Here is a 20,000-nt window from a genome sequence, read left to right as displayed (position 1 = left end):
TTTAATTAATTAGTCTCAAAAAGATAGAGCCTCCCGTTTTGTGCAACTTGATTGCAAATGTTTTTTACCGATTATCATTAAATCTGGCTTAAAATAGCATCACCACACAAAACATGTCTTGGTCAATGCAATTCTATAGATATTTATGATATATTCTGACAATTTTATGGTAACGGCCCGTAAGGAGGACCTAGTTAAAATGATAAATTTATTAATAACTCAAAATCTAGTGAAGCTATCTGAAAACTAATTGCTTATTTGAAATCACCACTCAGAAATACATAAGTTACTAAATTTCAGCCCGATAAATGAAAAATAAAAAACGAAAAGTTAAAGACCAGCCTCCCACCTTAATTGTTTTAGATAGAAAAATTAGATCAACCTCTTTGCTCTGTGGTGGAAAGTTTTCTCATTAAAATTTGGCCTGAAATTCATAAAAAAGAAACCTTTAAAGGTGTACAGCTGCCGGTGGGATAACCTAGCCACAAAGAATACCTATGGCCACCCGCACCAAAGGGCTAGCTGGGATGCCAGAATTAACCCCAAACACATGTGACATTAACTGCATTGTCTTGGAGGCTCTTGTACTAAATTCCATATTGAACACCCAATACATGGCAGTCATGGTTGTAATTGCAGCCAGCAGCGAGTCTTCCTTAACATGAAGTCCATCCACGGTCACAACGAACGATGACGACTCATAGACGTTCTCCTCATAGCTCACTGCTGGGTACGCTTGAAGTGCGTCTGGGTCCTAAAGAAATGTAAAAAAATAAGCATTATATTAACAAATAGCATGGCACACATTTCCAAATTCTGAATTTTCTTTTGTAATTATGTTATTGTATAAGTGAGACAAAGTGCCAAGCATTCCACCCAAAAAGTTGTGTTGCGCAGATGTTTAGACAACATGAAGTTAGTCAGCCCTGAAAAAGGGCCAGATAAGTTCTCTGCAGTAGATGGGTGATTTGGTGAGCACAGTAAGACTGCTAACATAGGATTGAGAACACGCTCACATAGTAGATACACAAACAAATGCCAGTATGATACTCATTCAGATTAAAATAGACAGAAATTGAACAATGTCTCCCTGGGTTCCGCAATATGACCTACCACTCTACGTGCCCTAAGCTCTTGCGCACTGAGCACAACAATGTAGTGCAAGGTGCATTATGACATTCCTCTGCTACCACTACCACGCTCTCTTTTTTACTAATGCCATGTCAAGTCAGCTACGGTCACCATGGATATAATGTCATGGTTTGCCGCAGCTTACAGCAGTGCAAGACAAAGATAGGTGTGTTCCGGTTTCGCAGAGCTCAAAATTTTAAGATGCACACATTTTGTGAATAATTTACCAAATCTGCATGGTGCAAAAAAGCAGGATTACATAAAATCATATATGTACACTTCCAAAGCACTTACTACACCAGACATAAAAATTAATGCAAGCACCTAAGTAAAAATGCAGAGATAAATGCAAAAAAAAAATATAACAGCAGTAAGAAGAGTAGGAAGTGAGGACACACAGCATTGAAATTCAATGTGCTATAGTAATTCTTCTAATATTTTTGGCATTTTGAGTTCTCAAATGGATCCTAAATATTCCTACAGCGTCCGATGCAATATACATGGGTTTAGCGTTTTCAGTTCTGTTGAATTCGGCACACGTTATTCGCTTTCTAACTCAAAATAATTTTTTGGGGGATAATATTGTTCTGGAAAACAAATTGTTTCTTTATTCAGTTACCATGTACATGCATATTAAAGTTCAAATGTGCTTGTTCAGTGATCAGTGCAGGCATGGGGAGTATGAAAATGCCATTTGAAATTGTGACGATCTGGACACTAAACGTATATGCCTAGAGCATGACAATGTAAAGCCGAGAAATACGACACTATTTGTCCAAGTAACGCGTAATGTTTCAGAGCTATGGCCACTACATATAATCACTGCAACCAGCTAGAACTCTAATTACAATATAAATCTAGGTCATTGTTTGCTCTGAAATTTTGAAACTGCCCTCATACATAGTTATCGAAACATTTTCTTCGAACGGCTGGTCACTTAACACACAAAATCCAGTCCCCCAAAAGAAGACAGATTTAACCCTTAAGCCAACCTTGGACACAATGCCCAAAAGACTGTATCTACAACAGAGACCTTCTGATGATGAGCTGTCAACTTGATAAAAAAATGTGTGGCAAGGTCATAAAATGGGTAACCGCAGGCTATTGCTTTCAATTAGTCGAGGAGCTCCCTTTTTCTTGGCAACTTCACTCTGCAATATATCTCAGAACAAGGGGCGTGTAACGATGTTTGGTCACCTTTCTAATATGCATACCTGCCAACCTGTGGACCGATCCGTGGCCACCGGATACACGGATAGTAAAGACGGTAAGGACCACGACGCTGCCGTGGACAGTACCTATCGCCCTCTTGTGGTGGTGCAAGATACTGCCAACAACGAATTAAAAAAAATAAATAAAAAATGTTTTCGTAAGATTTGAAGCAAAATTCGGAAACTCAGAAGAGTTGGCAGGTATGAATATGGGAATAAGCCACAGATTATTGCAATTCCAAGGTTTTTAAGGGGGGATCGGTGGCCTAGCGCACCGTGTCGCAGCTAGGAGTATGTGTAGCGAAAGCTTGCGCTGCAGAATCCAGGGATCCTGGGTTCAGTCCCTACCCCTACCCGCTTCAATCTGGATGAGCATCGTACCGGCACACGTTCGTGTTTCACTACTGCATTACGTACGTAAAGACCCCAGGCTGGCGGTTGTACTGCTTTGGCTAAATTTCTAATCTACAGTGCGAGACATGTCGCAACACTTGAATGCAGACAAAAACCGCGCTGCATAAATATTCCCACACAACACAATTCAGGGTTTTTAAAACCTTAGAGTGTGTAGATGAAGTTACCACCATAAAAAGAAATTTAGTGCCGCCTTATAAGAGCCAGGTAAGAATGTATATAGACTGCTTCAAAGTCATTTAAAAAGCTGCAATTACATTATAAACTGTGAAGAACAAGATTGGTCCCTGAAACTTACATGTGGGTAGAGAAAGGCAGAGCTTCTCTCCTTAACCAACGACGGCAATACATAAAGAGCAGCCGTTGTCAAAACTTCTGTAATGATAAAGGCCATGATGACGTTTAGTACAAACTGCCCACGAAAACATAAAATGGCTCAAGGACATTGGCTCTACAAGTCACAAAATGGCAAAACACAGCACAAAGTATGAGCAGGTCATGCTCCTGAACCAGAAGGTTGCTTAAGAATATTTCTGGCTTATGCTGCCTCAGAATATGAAAACCTCTACTCTCTTCGATATACAAGCATCATGGCTGATATGATGAAAAGGCGTACAACTATCTATTTTACTCTTACTCGGAAACTAGGTTTTGCTCTTAGCTACTAGAATGCTACAGACCTGAGGTCGAGGCTGAGGTAGGCCCGAATGTAATGCACGTGCTTGTGCATTGAAATCAACCCTTCAAGCTAAGAGCTTGTGCATTGTACCCTTTTCCGTGTTTTTAGTGTAAATGCCTGGAACTCAGCTGCTTTGTGGACATAAGGGAATTACCCAGGGTGTCTACCAAATTACTGAGTTCAAATTTCCTGACTTTTCCAAATTTCTTCCCGACTATTTTGATAAAGCTCCCTGACAAACTCTGGGAAACATTATTTAGCATGGCTGTGCCGATGCATAACCATCGCCTTCAATCCAGACTGCCACGCCACTTTCACTGGTAATTTTTCCTGATTTACCGTATTTATTCGAATCTAGGCCGATAGTCTTTTCCAATACCAATACATCAAACTCTAGTGTCAGCTTAGATTCGAGGTTTTTGAAACATGTGCCAATTTCCAAGGAAAATTAAAGTAGCGCGCAGCTGGCACCACCTAGAAAAGAAAGTATTGTAGCCATTACTAGCCGAGCCAGTAGCCACTTAAGTAGATAGGGAGTTATCAAGTACCACCACTATCAAGTATCACCTGCATTGATACTTGAAACGCCACGCCGCACGCCTGCGTGCGGCGTGGCGTTTTTTTGCCATAATAGTTCCGCTTTTAAAAGAAAAGTTGTTTCAGCCGCAGAGTTGTCGTCGAACGTTGAAGCCGGGCGGGACTTCAGCAAGGATGAAAGAACTGTCCGTCGTTGGAGGAGGCAACGGGAGAGGATATTTGAGTGCGCCGCAACGAGGATGGATTTCACCGGACCACGAAAGGCCGTCGCCACGGCCTTTTCGTGGTCCGGTGAAAGGCCGTCACCACAGCCTCTTCATAATCCGGTGAACATGAAGATTGAACATCTTCATGTCCAATAAATGTCTCATTTTTGTGAATGGTGTCCTCGTCTTTTGGCTCGGCCTACATTCGAGGCCAGTTTTTTTTTTTGTTTTTGCTGGCTTCAAACTTTCTGGGGTCAGCTTAGAATCGGAGCCGGCCTAGATTCGAATAAATACGGTAGCCAACTTTCTAACTTCCCTGATAATTCCCTGACTTCTCCAGATGATCAAAAGTCCCTGAGAATTCCAGGTTTTCCAGATTGGTAGACACCCTGATTACCACATGCCTCATAGGAAACCATAGACAAGCAAGAGCACGCTTCCATCGCCTTCAATCTGTCTAGGTTGTCCTAGACAGATTGAAGGCTGTCTAGGTTGAGACCTAGACAGCTAAGTCTAGGTCTCAACGCGAATAAGGCATGTTGGCTGAAACTTAATACTATTGAGACTAGATAACAAACTATTACAGAGCACATGCAACATTTCTCTCAAACAACTAGAAAAAGGAAATGAATAGGGGACGACACAGATGGGACCATCTTTCAACTTTAACTACATTTATCAAGCATGGTGCCCCACTCCATGGGAAAAAGAAAATAGGAAAATGCTTAAAGGGGCCCTGCAACAACTTTTTGACTGATTTTTATTTCGCACCGATCCTGAGCGCACTGAACGTAGAAACTTAATGAAACTTTTCTTTTCTCAAATTTCGCTTTAGTTTAAAAGTTTTAGGCAAATTAGAATCAGAAAAACAAGCAAAAAATAACCTCCTTCATAACGTAGTAGGTCCTGGCTTGAGCGGCCGTGAACTAGAGGAGGGATAGTGAGCTCATCGAGCGCTCACGGCTGCCGCACTCCATGTCGACGGCTCGAGAGGGCGCCACTAAAGCGCGCGTTGGATAGGCTGTATGAAGCAGGCGGTCAGGGCGGCTCGCATTGCATTTGCTGCACGATTAAAGACTAATTCGGCATAACACTTCATTGGCCACAAACGACAGCAAACACGGGGTAAATATCAGTGCAGAACGGGAGCCACTTCGCGCTGCCATACCGCCAAATGGCAAAACCGCCAGCAAAGCCGGCGCCGAAAGCCTTCTGAACGCTCGGAACCGGTCGGATCCTCGACCACAGCGCCGCCGCGTACATCCGGGACCTTTCTACGCACGCCGTTCGTCGGCGCCTCGTCGCAATAGCCCTTTCTAGTATGCGCCGTTTTTTTCGCCGCTTGGTGGAGGGTATGTCGACGGGTCATTTCGTGTTTCCGTACTTTATAAACTGCATTTTTTTCTTTTCTGATCTCATTTACAGAACAAAAACTACTTTCATACATAACTGAAACGGTTCGCGACACTTATATTTTGTATCTCGACTAAAAAAAAGATTTTAGCGGTTCTGACCAGTAGTAAGCCCAGGACCAAAGACGTCAGATATCGCGCGCTTTCGCCAACGCGAGTCGCCCTCGTCGGTGGTGGAGGTTCCGCGTCGTCCGGTTAAAATATGACGCACTGATATTTAGTTACTCTCTCCGTGCCTGCTGGCTTGCCCGAACCCCAAGAGACCTGGAAACCACAAAAAAGGTAAACGCCTAAATATGATTGCAGGGCCCCTTTAAGTCAGAGGGGGGGGGGGGGGGGGGGGGCAAAAGGATTGGCATACAAAGATGCTTCTAAGCGGAAAGGGCGGGGGGGCAGATGGGAATTACAGCGAGAAGGGGCGTCTGTGTAGTAGACTCTGCTGAACTCATTGTCTTACCGTGTTTTTCAATGCTCAACGTCTATAGAGAGATGGGTGGGGAACCTAATATTCTGTGGGCTCAGTCAACATCCAAAAAGCCTAGATTATTTCTCTGACAAACTTGCAGTGGCTCCCCAAATTCGTCATGGCAGCGAAATTAGGAGCGCAGCCAGGGCATTTTCCCCCGTGAATAAAAATTGCATGTTAGGAATCCAAAGCAGCGTTATTCGTGTCCATACCTTCGCATTCCTCCTGGCTTGCAATCGTTTTGCGCCCCCTTCCCCCAAGCATTTACCCATTATCTTCTTCCCACAGAATGGTTGTACGCCGTGCTTGAAGTCTAAAAGAAATGTAGTCAAAGGTGAAAGATTGCCCTGTCTGTGTCATCCCTTATGTGTCTCCTCTTTCTAAGTGTATAAAAGCAACCAACACGCCCAAATAGTACATTTCTCTCCTTTCTACCTAATCTATCTAAACAAAGATTAAGCACAGGAAGACTGAGCATTGTAGCCTTCCTGCAGTATTCATCTTATCAACCCCAAGTTATTTGAACCATCAAGTCCTACCATCTTCCGGGCCTTTGTCCCCTTGTGCGACCCGTCGATCCAGATCCTCGAAAAAGCTACACAGGTGTCGCTTCTTCCTAGCGGCATCCAAGATCCGCAGGCAGCTCTCGGGCAGGCAGGCCGCCAAGCTGACCTCCATTGGCTTGCTTGTCACAGCAGTAAACTCTTGCTGCAACTGTATTAAAAAAGAAAAGATGTCAAGGCAAGTGAACTGTGTTTCTGGAACACTTAAAGGGGCACTAAAGTGCTTTTATGATCATAACTCGGTCTACGAGTTCTAAGCGTCCTAAAAAACCCGCAATTACATTCACACGCGGCGGATCGCCTTATTAATGAAGTGATCAAAGACTGTGAGTTACCGTTGTTGCAGACGGACACATGGTGCTACGAAACCTTGCTGAATATGGTTGAACGACGGACAATGCTCATCAGCCAGCTGCAAGCGATAGGTTCCGGTGTGGACGGCGGGAACCCATCGCTCGCAGCTGGCTGCCGAGCACTGTCCGTCGTTCGACCATATTCAGGAAGGTTTGGTAGCACCATGTGTCTGTCCCCAACAACGGTAACTGTCGCAATCTTTGATCACTTTTTTTTAATAAGGCAATCGGCCATGCATGAATGTAATTTCGGGTTTTAAAGGATGCTTCTTATATTAAGTTATGATTAGGGTTCTGCGTTTTTTCTTTTTTTTCCTCTGAAATTCGGCATACTTTTGTTCTTTTTTTTTTTCTAAATGATGTTTCTGGTTTTTATTGGTAAGTATATTACAGATGCAAGTTAACCGGTTTTTGTCGATGAATATGTAATGATGAAATACACTCTTTTTATGCTTGTCCATCTAAAGTGCAGTACATTAGGCACTTAACTATTTTATCTGTTGCTGTATTTTCAATTTTCCTTAAACAAATTAGGACAGTGTAGTTTTCACTTTGATGTGGTGCGCAGACTCTATGTGCTGTTCTAGACAATGATTATTTTTGGCATGCCTTCTCTTCCTTCCCATTTTGAGGACTGCCAAAGCTGCTTAGTTTTTACTGGCAACATGCTCGTACAGCAGCAAACTGAATTTCCTTTAACCAAAGTGGAAGCGTGATGGTGTGTGCTAGGTAGTAGCGTGTTTTTTTTCGGTGTCCCCTACAATACAACCTGAATTAGATCAGACAAGATGACCTGCCCTCTCTCTCTTTGAGAAAAAATCAAAGGAATAAAATACAATGCCAGCAGTTGAGACTCTATCTTGAGAGGACAAGAGCAAACTTGACACAGGAAGACTGGATCAACCGAATTTCCGAAAGTTAATTCGGCATACTTTTATCGCTTTGAACAGAAAACACCAAACCCTAGTTATGACCACAAAATGAGGATCTCAAAACGGTCTTCAGTGCCCGTTTAAAGGGTCTGTGCAACAATTTTCGAACTTTGGGACGTTAAGCCTGGGAGTTAGTCTTCACCATCTCTAGAATAGAAAACAGTTTTTTTTCCTACAAGCCCAAATTTTCATTAAAAAAAAAAAAGATTCAAACGTAAGACGCTTTTTTAATTTCGAGGAGACGTCCGGTTCCCGTGGTAGTGACGCAAGTAAGATATGAGCACCACTGACGTCAAGGTCGCACGACAGGCAAAAGAGCGTAGAACATGGTTTTAGTCAACACAAGGAGATGGTGCCACCATCCCAACAGAGAGGACACTTATAACATCATCCCTCAGTAATGCAGTGCTACATGTTTCACACTGCCGCCACGTTGCGAATGCAGATAGAGAAATAGTCCGTTTTCATTTTTCGATTCCTCAAAGTTATGGCATTATTTCCGAGGAAAGAGAAGCTACTTCTATCACTTGACAAGGTAAAACAATCTAAAAATTACAAACTAAGAATTCTTTTTAATGTTAAAATAGTTGCACAGCCCTTTTAAAATCCTACCTTCAATAATACTTACAAAACTGCTATGTTCAAAAGCAGGGTATTTTGCAGCAATGGCTGCCACACTTGGGTGATCAGTGGTTATCCATGCCCGCCGTGTAGCAAGTGTCCTCGACATGGAGTCAGAAACATAGGCGACATTTGGATTTGCTTTTCGCAGTTCTTTTTCCATGTTGATGATATGGCCCTGCAGGCTTTCGGCATCCTCTCCATGTGCTGGCAGCACTATGTTCTGACATATATTACACAAAAGTAAAAAAAATTAGTATCAAGGCTTACTAATTCTTGAAGGGGCACTAAAGTGCGTTTTGAAACCTCGTTTTATGGTCATGACTCCACGTGGGAACCCATCACTTGCGAGTAGCTGACGAGCGCCGTCAGTCATTCTGTGTCAAGGGTGTCAGGATCTTTGATCACTTTTTTTAATATGCAAATTGGCCGCACATGTTAGTAATTTTAGATATTTTGGGATGCTTCTTCTACCTTGGTGACCATAAAACGAGGATGTAAAGAAAGCACTTTAGTGCCCCATTAAAATAGAAAAGAGTCTCCATGAAACAATCTCTCCTACCGTCCCAGGCCTCGTCACCCGCTTTGGGTTAGGGTCCCTCGATGCCCGCGGCTGATTCCAAGGTGAAGCCTGCTTTTCAGTGTTGTCCTGCATCCGCAGCTTTGACCGTTCACGTTTTGCTTTATATCGCATGGCAACGCGCCAGGAGTCCTGGATGTACCCACAAAAAAGAATTTCAGAGAGCTTGTTTAAAAATAATCCTGGCAAAATGGTATCTCTTGTGTACAGCACATCACATCTCACATGGGCATGTATTAAGAAACATATCTACCATAATATCACATTCTAGCAACACACTGAATAAGAGGACTTCACCTAACCAAGCTATTAAAGACCATTTGCATGAAACTATGCCGCTGAAACCCATTTGACGTTATTACATATCTTCCAACTTCGTTTTGTAAATGCGATAGTTTCATCAATAAATTCGGTTCAGCCGCAGAACCCTCATCTCCGCCATTCACTGAGGCCGCCATGTTTGAAAGCGTAGAACCTTCCCCCATCCCTTAAACGTCCATACACTCCATGTACGGCAGCTGATGTGCCGCCACGCAGCTGTCAGAGAAGATAGGCTTCGAGAATCCTAGTAGAGGGAAACCTCGCCGTGCCGCTGCCGTTGCCATACCAATTCTGCCGCCGCGGAGCCGCCACTGCGTCGTTAATGCGCTGTTAATTGGTATCATGAATTGCTGCGTGGTAGGTTGTACCAACAGGTACACGTCATGCCCCACGGGGACGTAGTTTCACAGTTTCTCAACTCGTCTGCGCTTTGTCGGGCAGCAACAACAGTACACTGTTTTCGGAAAAATGCAATGAAAGAATTTGTCGTATGGCAGTAATCCGCGCTGCTGAATATGTAAAAGCATTCAGCAGCGGCATACCTGCCAACCTGTGAACTTTCAAATTCGTAAAACTTCCGCCGCCGCCGGGAGGTTTACGCGAAACGATGTGCAGCTTAATGTCAGCCTTGCCACCGTGCGAAACGCTTACATCACACATGCACGTGTTACAGAATCCAAACTTCTCTCCCTTTTTATACGGCACGAGGCACGGGAATTTTACCGTGTAGGGCTTCATGAACACCTGAAAGTACCTCTTTTGAGGTTTGGAGTTCGCCATTGAGCCGCGAAGCCCCCGCGACCAGGGGAATGCTACGATTACATGTGCAACAAACACAGAGGCCGCACTCCTCGCCTCGAAACTGGCCGAAACAGAAACGCCCAACCACATCTGAACACGCCGAACCAACAAGCGCTGTCGAACACACGAACAAAGGCTTTGGGCTTTGGATTGGTTTTGGATACATGACCACCGGATAGACAGATAGTAAAAACCACGACGCTGCCATGGACGGTACGTATCGCCCTCTTGTGGTGGTGCAAGATACCGCCAGGAACAATTATACAAAAAAAGATGTTAAATTTTTTTTTTTTTGTAAGATGTAAAGCAAGATTCGTAAAATCGTAAAATTAGTACCAATTTGTACATTTTACGAAAAATTCGAAAGAGTTGGCAGGTATGCAGCAGTAATACATAATCATTGCTTCTGAATGCTTGCACTGCCCTGAGACACCACCTCTACAAGTGCAGTGAGTTTGCGTGATGTTCCTTCTGTCGTCTAGCTGAAGAGAAAAGAAACATGCATGCAAGAAATTTTAATACTCAACAAAATTGAGGGAACATTGTAATGAGTCTACCCCTGAGCTTTCTCACTATAAAAATGCCAGATTTACAAAATTTGGGAATACAATGCAAGGACAGCCAGAGCTGTGCAGGTTTTATTTTATTTGCTAGGACAATTAAAAAGTGGATTGAGTTAGCTAGGATATTAATCACATAAAAAAACTTTGCGGCACCGCAGCGCTACGAGTACTTGGTAGAATGAAGGTACAACGAAGAGTAGCAGGGCTATTAAAACTACAGGGTCTGCCGGAAAAAACAAAGCCCGGCTTTGCGGCCCGCATAAGTGCACTGTGCGGACCCTGTAATGATAGAAGTGCATGCCAAAGTTCAAAGCTTAATTCACACATGCACGTTCGACCCGACCGCAATTAGGAACGACCGGAACGACGAGCTTGGAGCATTGCTAGGCTCGTCACTCCAGCCAGTTTTTGTTGTTCGTAGTCGCTTTGGTCGCTTCGAACATGCATGTGTAAATCAGGCTTACGTTTTGGCAAGCAAGATAAACAAAGAAAGAGGTTGTTACACTGCAGCGACAAATTTAAGTGAAGCATTGCGTGAGACGCGGCGACTCTACTGCAAATCGTCATGAACCGAAGCCGCGGTCACAACATAGGAACGCCGCGGTTGCATCTGGGTCATCAGTAAATCTAAAAGGATTTAACGTTTTGCAAGTACACGGGTACTGTGTAAGCACCAATCACTTTCTGAGCATGAAGGCGTGACAACCTAATAGCCCCTTCCCCTTGCAAATCCGGAGCGCTCGGCGCGCTTGCCAAGCGGATCCCTGTGGCCCTTGCAAATCGCGAGCGATGTGTGTCTGTGTCACTTGCAGATCTGGAGACGGTCGGGCGCTCGCTGTGCAACTCGAACCGCTCTGCCCGAAAGAGGTGAAGTGCAGGGAGCGGTTGGGAGGTGCTCGCTATATAGCGACGGCGCATACGCTCGCACGCGTGAAGTTTGATTTGCAGCCACTCGCAATACATTGGTTTTGATTTCTATGCCGTTTCTGTCACAGCTACACGACAGCGATAGCGCCGGTTCCGATAGCAGTACTTTCCGATATGACAACATCAGTTGGATGTGTCTTTTTTACAAGCTGTTCGAATGTCGACTAAGCGGTGCCGACCATGCCGACCGCCGTCTGTGGTGACGTTCGCGCCAAGTACCCGAAGCTGGAATCAACATGCGCGTATACGTACACGAGAGCGCTGAGCATCCTTGGTTATTATTTCGTGGGAAGAGTCAAAGGCTGTAGAATCAAGCGGTATGTTTTGCATTTCGGATAAAACCGCCCTCACCCGGGACGGCTTTCCGATCGCGGGGCATCTGAGCGTCGGAGGTCTCGGCTGGCAGCGAGGCAGGCGGTGACGGCGACGCTGGACAGAGCATCTCCGCTTGGCTGCTGCGTGTGCCGCTGAGATTGCTCGCGACTGGATGCTCGAAGTTCTGAATCTGCGAGCGCTCCAAGTTTGCAAGGGGAAGGGGCTATAACTAAATAATTATGAAGCTTCTTGCGAGACGCACACATTTGGCCTTAAAGACTGACGTCGCCATAGCAAACCGTTCGGCAAAAAACTTTAATTAAGTTTTTTGCCTTTCTTTGTGTGGCATCGCGGAAGAGCGATCCCACTATAATATCTTTAAAACCAGCTCGAAGGACTAATGTTCCTGCCACGGGCACTCGCGCCGCCATAGCTTCCGAAGCAAAGAGCCAAAGTCTTCTGCTACGACTCTCTGTACTGCCTCCAGCCGCAGTGCAAGTACCGCTGCGTGCGGTTTTCAAAGCGCCCCCTATAGGTCCCGCACGGGGTGTATAGCCATTTCCTAGCGGCTAGAGCCCTTGCATGCACTCTAAAGGCCCGTTCGCACTCTTGCAACCGAGTGCGACCGAGAGAGACCAAACCGGTTTTTAAGCCTCTTGCGATCTCTTAGGACCAGCTCCGCTCAGTGCATCCGGTCCCAAGAAGTCTTTCTCGGTCGTACTCGGTTGCAAGAGTGTGAACGCGCCTTTAGATGGGGACTCCCAGCACCTAGTGTAAGCGCCAATCACTTTTTCTTCGTTGTAAAATCGTTTTATGACATCCTTTTTCCATGTAAGCCGTTTAAAAAAAAGTTTTTTTCCTTCGCATGTGTCCTTTAAATGTTTGGTGAGTACTTCGTACACATTTGTTTAAATGAGTGCAGGCTAATAATTAAAGTGAAATTGCATCTAGTTACTCACAAAACCAGATCCTGTGGTGTCCTTCAGAGTTGGGAAGTTTTCCACAAGGCACCTTGCGGCCTCGGCATATAGCTTATCCGGGTACCTGCACAAGTAAAGGAGAGACATAGTGCCATCAATTGGAAAAATCAATGAATAGGAGCATTAATCACCATTTATGATGAAGAAAGAAGCGTGCCCAGTGTTTCCTGTCAGAGAGCCAAAATATGAAGATTGGATTTGTATTGATTTGTCAAAGAGCTGTCTAAAGAATAAAAAAAATGCACATGTGCTCATTTGAGCTACTAAAAATTAGGAGTTAGTTCAGTCAGTCCCAACTTGAACTTACAGGTCGTAGAGGCACAGGTCGTGGAAGAGCCACTGAATGATCCTCGATCGGCAAGGCAGGTACTGCCCCCTCGTGTGTTTTTGTAATGCCTGCGCAATGTCCAATGGCACTTTTGGAAACCTGTATTCCGATGGAGCTTTCGACGGAGCTTTCGATGGTGCAGAGTCCTCTTGAATGACGACATCCATGATTCTAGATATATAAAATAAAACATATTCGCTTCAGTTAAAATAAAGAAGAAAAAAAAACACTGAACAATTTTGAATACAAGAATGCCCTTCATTTAATTTGTTTTGAAGTGCAGGAACCAAATTTTAGGTCATAACTTGTTCACACAGACACGTGCATATGTTATCTTTTATCCCACAGGGAAACCAAAACATGTCAAAAGTGCAAACAACTATAGCTGCATTGTTTCTACCTAGAAGACTCGGTTTTAACTGCTAAAAGCCAGCATCTATACATGATGTCAAAAACAAGTTGAGCCCAATTATGCTACACAGACAGTCTTGAACATTTTCTTGCAGAGGCATCGTTGTTGTCAGTCCTGATAACAGCACTTGAAGCACACATGCCTGACTGCTTCAGTCTTTGCAAGCATTTTTACCCACCTGAACTGTGACTCATCCAAAGAAATGGTTACCAGCGCTGCATCCTCGAGGATCGTGCCCTCCATGAGGTCCACATCTGTTTTATACCGAGGATGGTATACCTTGTGCGACAAAAGAATGAAAGGAAAGTTATCGGCATCACTGTCAACACACGTAACCTAAGGTATGCACAAGTAAAACCAGAGAACACTTCACAAAAATCTTTGACGGGCCTACACGTATCCATATCCTAAAACGGCCTCCTGGTCACAAGTGGTGATGCATCGCAGAAAGCTGATACTCCTCCGCCATACCCTGACGCTAGCTGCCTGTACAAAATGCTAAAGTTTAAGAACACGACATTACTTGGTTCAAAAAATATGAACGGAAATTTTCAGTGAGCCGGTGTGTAGTTCAGCGTAAATTTTTACAAAAGAAAAATTACACTGTGGGCATAGTCATAAGATTACTTCCAACAGCTCAGAACACGTAGAAAGGGCTAGCGCTGAAAAGTTTAGTGATCCTGTATTCGATCCACGCATGAACCCGTTTCGATTTCAATGAGCATCGAACGGGCGAGCTCCAACTCAGCAAAAGGCACCAAGCGCTTGAAATGCCAAGATGTCTAGCGAGGGTCTCGTGCTAATGCGCCTCTTTACATAAACTGTTCGGTCATGTGGTGGAGAAATCACGAAGCAGTTTAGAGAGGGCCTAAAAGCATGTGCTTGACCAAACAATTTGATGTAGAAGGGCGCACTAGCGCGAGACCCAGGCTTGGCATTTCAAACGCTTGGTGCCGTTTGCTTAGTTGGAGACGCAGATTCTCGCGGGCAACTTTCTGCCGCGAATCCGACGAGAGGATAGCCCCTGCACAGTCTTAATCGGCGCTCAAGTTGCGTGATCGCACATAGCTTTGACTTCATTGCCACAAAGTTTAAGAACGTACTAAAGCTCCACTTCCAGCGAGAGCTTTGTAGCCTTGGTTACAAAAGCGTGCACGCGGAGAATGGCCATGAGCGCGTGCTAAATTCGGAGCTTCAAGTTCGTTCTTCATCGTACCGCACTCTTATACAAGTGCTGCCCGGTCCCACGCTGACCCCGCACAAAGCACAAATGACGTAAGTGAGCTCACCTGGATGTGGCTTGTTTGCAGGTCCACTCCATGGAACAGCACATTGCCAGCAAGGGTCCGAATTAAATCGGCGCGCTAATGCTCTCCGTCAACAACGACAACCATCTTGTGTGCGCCGTACGACACCAAGCACTCAATCGCGCTCATTGCACCACTTCCGCGTTAAGCCACGCCAGCCACGCTCGTTAACTGAGGTCTCCACAGCTGAGGAAACCGTCGCCGAACTTGGAAAAGATAGGGTGATGCGGGAACACCGAGAAAGTCCAACCAACGTAGCAACGTAGTTCCCTGCTTTCGCTTTGAACCACAAAGCAGCCACGCAGCCGTTGTGGAAACCGCGCGCCGATCCTTTTTTGTTGTCGCTTCCGGATGTAGGGCGGTAGGGCTACGGGCGCACAACCGTTGGTCTCAGCACGCACGTGCAAGCCGCGCAAGCCGCGGCTTGCACGTGGACTGGATAAGTTTAGTTTTTCGTGGTGATGTTTTTATTACAAAATTGTGGGTCATAAGGCGTTTTTGCTTTGTTACATTGTACCAATTCAATACTGCATAATCAAAAATAATATAAGAAAACATTTTCGCTATCTTGCTAGTCAATCAGATTTTGGCTCCAGTTTCGGCTAGCGGATGGATAAATGTTAACGGCTATACCCTTTGTAACGGGCGGTAGCTTGCGCCACCTAGTTTAAGTCTAAAAAGACAAAAACGTGATTTCTCCCGCCTTTTCAACCCCCTAACTATCACCAGGCAGTGTGGGATATCACCAGGATAACCTTCAAGGGATCGGGCAAAAAAAAAAAAAACTAAACATCATTCTTCTGCTTTTTCCCCCCGGCTAGGGAGTCGCCAATTTTCCTCTGGTCAAACCTTTTCGGCGTTACCCCAGCACCGGACCCACTGGGAGAGACTTTGGGCCGGAGCCACGCGGGAGGGAGTCCCAATTTTCCTCTGTCCCGCCTGTTCCCAGCGGTGCTGGTTAGTTGTCCATCATTCAATTTTCCCTAAATAATTTCCACCAATCTTCTAATCGTCTTAATTATAAAGCGATTAAATGCAAAGGTGCAAGCGAGCTGGACAATAATGACGAATGGAGATTCATGTTGGTCCTTTGTCACTCTCGTTCCCCTTCTTCAGGGATTATTTTCGTCATTCTAATTGTCTCTTCGTCACTGTAATCCTTTTCTCAACCGTCCTTCCATCGTCGCCTGCGAAACCCAGGGCCGTGACCGTCCGCGCAGTGTTGCCAAATTGGGCTATATAGAGCCAAATTGGGCTACATTTTCTTCTAGTTGGCATCAAAATTTTGTTGTTGGGTATGTGGCTATTTTGGGCTATTTCTAAAGGTACTGCAAACCTTTGTCGAAACCTCAGGTTCGACTAGTTAATTTTCAAACTTCTTATCGGCTTCAAAGAAAATTGTTCCTGTTTCGTCCATTCGAGAGGAGAGAGAGGAAGGAGAAATTGGTTTCAAACTTCGGGGTTTTCACAATGCGCAGAGGCAATGCTTGCAGAGTTCAAGCGGTCTTCCCACAGTGCAGTGGAGCTAACCAAACAAATTGCACTATTACCACAGGCCCGGTAGCACATCTTCTACCTGAACCTAGACTGAACTTTCCAAACGCTGCTTTGATGCCCATATTTGAGAATCCTTAGGCACCCAAGTTCCTAAGAATGAGAAGTCCGCAGCTTCACCGCTAAACAATTGACTACCTTCCAGTCGTCGCCCACCCCAACAAAGCACAGTGAACGGGAATGGGGGACACTCATATTCTACACAAAGAAAATGAGACGGGTGTCCGTGTTAGATATTGGGGTTCTGGTTTGAAACAGTGTTCTTACTGTTCTCCTTCTGTATTTTGTTCTTTTACTGTATGATCATATCTCCCGGACTTCACAATAAAGCTGTCTTTGTTTGTTCTGTATTTCTGAAAACCTACAAAGGAAGGGTCAGTGCTGCACGGATCTTTATCCTTCCGAAACAAATTTTTGAAACCTTCATAAGGGACATAATGTGCACAAAGTGTGGTGCACCTGAGGGTTGAAAAAGAAAATGCAACGTGTCTTGTATGCACGTGAAAATTGACAGTAAAGGGCTTTAAAATAATTGTTTTTAGTTTTGGCTATGCTTTTTTTATGGATAAGGATGGCTAGTTAGGCTATATTTGGCTTTGGCTATATTTGGGCTATACTCCCCAGCGATTTGGCGGTTTTTTGTGGGGCCGTCTGGCAACACTGTGGTATCATGGTGTGAATAGTGCTGAATGTTACTACAGTGAACTACTGTAATAGTACTCGACAACGTGCCTTCGCGTCGAAACCAAATACCATGGTTTACTAACGTGTCGTTCACAAGTTGCTTATTGTTCCGTAAAGAAAAATGGTAATAAGATACTGTCCAAGGTGCCCATACTTTTCTGAACAGTTCACGAAGGTGGTCAACCACATCGGAGTCGTTCATGGCGGTGACGACAACTTCACAGTATATTGTGGAATCGCCGGTTGCACAAGTAGCTACAACCGGTTTTCATCGTACAAAACTCACCTTTATCGGTGTCACAGGGATCTGCTGGAAAGCACTGGAAGTGCCTTCGACCGCGACCGAAGAAATGAAATCCAGGACTGCCCAGCCACTGACCAAGGGGTTCTGAGTGACGATGCTGAAATGCCACAAGCGCCCCAGCCGCAACCAAGCAGCGGATCTCCAGAAAGAGAAGAGTTCAGCGATTTTGTGACAGAAGCCAAAGCTGCTATTTGGAACTTCTTTTTCAACACAACTGAAAACCACAAACTGGCACACACTGTGGCCGAAAAAATCTTCGGCAATCTGCAACTTGTTTTTGAGCGCATCATCAGGGCATATGCTGCTGAAATCGCAGCCAAGATTGATGCGTCTGCTCTGTCCCCAGATGCCACCTCACTGTTGGAATGTTCGTTCCTGCCCCGCCTTTTTGAGGGGATACAAAGCAAACACATGAGAGAACAATATGCAAAGACACATTTTCCATATGTCGAGCCAGTAAAATGTGATCTCGGTACTGAAGGGGGCTGCTACCACTATGTACCAGTCCCGACACTACTTGCAAAGCTGTGCGAGGTTCCTGACATCGCTGCCCAAATCTACACACCACAACTGCGCCGTGACGACCCGAAGGTGTATGCCGACTTCACTGATGGGCTCCTGTTCCAAGATTTCAGGGATCTTATTTCGGAAGGAGTGCAGTACACCATTTTTCTGATGCTATACAGCGACGAGGTAGAGATATGTAACCCCCTAGGAGCGAAACGGGGCGTGCATAAGCTGCTCGCCGTGTATTTCACCTTGTTGAACCTGCATCCAGGGCACAGGTCACAGCTGAGATCCATCTACCTGGTGCTCCTTGTGAAGTATGAAGATGTACAGCAGTATGGCTTGGACGTCATTCTGAAGCCATTCATCAGTGATCTTAAGGAACTGCACTCATCTGGGCTTACGTTCACGAGCGGAGGAGCAGTGCGCAATGCACAAGTGTTTGTGCTATGCGTGTGTGGAGACAATCTGTCCATGAACCGCCTTGGAGGGTTTTCATGCTGTTTTAGTCAGGGCAGGGTATGCCGCTTTTGTATGGCGGCATCTAAAAGTCTGCTAGAGGTCACAACTGAGAATTCCTGTGCCCTGCGTTCAGCTCAGGCACATGAGCAGCACCTGCAAGCCATTGCTATTAACCCGATCGCCAACAAGAAACTTTATGGTGTCACTGAACGCTCCATACTGTTGGAACTGCCCTACTTCGACGTCACGCGTCAGTTGCCTCCCGACCTGATGCATGACATTTTGGAAGGGGGGTTTGAGTGCATTCTCCGACAAGTTTTGAAGGCATTAGTTCAGGGGGGCACGCTGGCATACAGCGATTTGGATTACATAGCTTCATTCGAGTACGGATGGAATGACAAAAAGAACAAGCCTGTTGCAATGACTAGGTCCTTTCTGACAAGCAAAGCGAACCTGAAGGGCACTGCTTCTGAAAAGTGGTGCCTTCTCAGACTCCTGGGTCTGATTCTTGGGGACCTGGTCCCAGAAGGTGATGCGGACTGGGAGTTATATCTGCAGTTCCGCGAGATTGTGGACATCGTCTTTGCTACGGTAATACCATGCGAGTACCTTCCGTACTTAGAGACGACTGTGCAGGCCTTTCTCGTGGACTTTGCACAGCGATATGGTGCTGCAGCCATAACTCCCACGATGCACTACCTGGTGCATTACGCCAGATTGATTCGAGAACTTGGACCGCTGCCACAGTTTTGGTCAATGAGATTTGAGGCCAAGCATCAATATTTTAAGAGCCTCGCCTCGCGCGTCAAAAACTTCCGCAACATCACTCGAACCCTGTCAACACGGCATCAGCTGATGCTGAGTCACCAGCTGAAGGAGTTTTCATTTGATTCTGACCTCGTGACCCCATCTGGCAAGCCAGTTGAGCAGAGCGCTCTACCTCCTTGCGCTCAAGGAGTCCTGCCACTGAGTGCGCGCCAGGTGTCGCGTGCGTCACTCGACCACCGTGAGTACCGGTGTGGTACTGTCCTGGTGAAACCTTCCCAGGATGCCGAGCCACACTTCTGTAGAGTGGAAGCTCTGTATGTTGCCGAACGCAAGCTATTCATTTTGATTGAATTGCTAACGAACGAAGGTTTTGATCGGCACAGGTTTTGCTATCAGGTGCGCAAGTCTAGCGAGCTGAAACTCGTGAAGGCTGAAGAAGATGGCACGCTTCACTGTGCTTTAGATTTATACAATGAGAGTGAAGTTGTGCCCAGATGGGAAGTACTGTAAGGTTTGCACTTGAGTGAAGTTGCTGTGGTCTGTTCAGAGACATTGTACATATGTGAAAGAATAAATGTGGCAGTAAACATTCCGCTTGCTCTCAGAGGTCCTGTCAGTTGTATGTTTATGCTTCGAAACCCGGGTATGTGACGCGTGCACCC

The 20,000-nt window shown here is 45.4% G+C and overlaps 2 protein-coding genes across 2 annotated transcripts; one reads left to right on the top strand and one right to left on the bottom strand.

Moving 5' to 3' along the window:
* Window positions 1-478: 478 nt before the first annotated feature.
* Window positions 479-6,734, bottom strand: LOC120844037. The gene is made up of 3 exons (XM_040215625.1): window positions 6,596-6,734; window positions 3,055-3,131; window positions 479-754 (listed from the first exon to the last, which is right to left on the bottom strand). The coding sequence occupies exons 1-3, from the start codon at window positions 6,732-6,734 to the stop codon at window positions 479-481; spliced, it is 492 nt and encodes a 163-aa protein (XP_040071559.1).
* Window positions 6,735-17,418: 10,684 nt separating this feature from the next.
* Window positions 17,419-19,848, top strand: LOC120844036. The gene has a single exon (XM_040215624.1). The coding sequence runs from the start codon at window positions 17,419-17,421 to the stop codon at window positions 19,846-19,848; it is 2,430 nt and encodes an 809-aa protein (XP_040071558.1).
* Window positions 19,849-20,000: the final 152 nt, after the last annotated feature.

Source organism: Ixodes scapularis, unplaced genomic scaffold (assembly GCF_016920785.2).
Source record: "Ixodes scapularis isolate PalLabHiFi unplaced genomic scaffold, ASM1692078v2 PGA_scaffold5__190_contigs__length_132052651, whole genome shotgun sequence".
Taxonomy (NCBI): domain Eukaryota; kingdom Metazoa; phylum Arthropoda; class Arachnida; order Ixodida; family Ixodidae; genus Ixodes; species Ixodes scapularis.
This window is presented reverse-complemented; position numbering and strand designations above follow the sequence as displayed.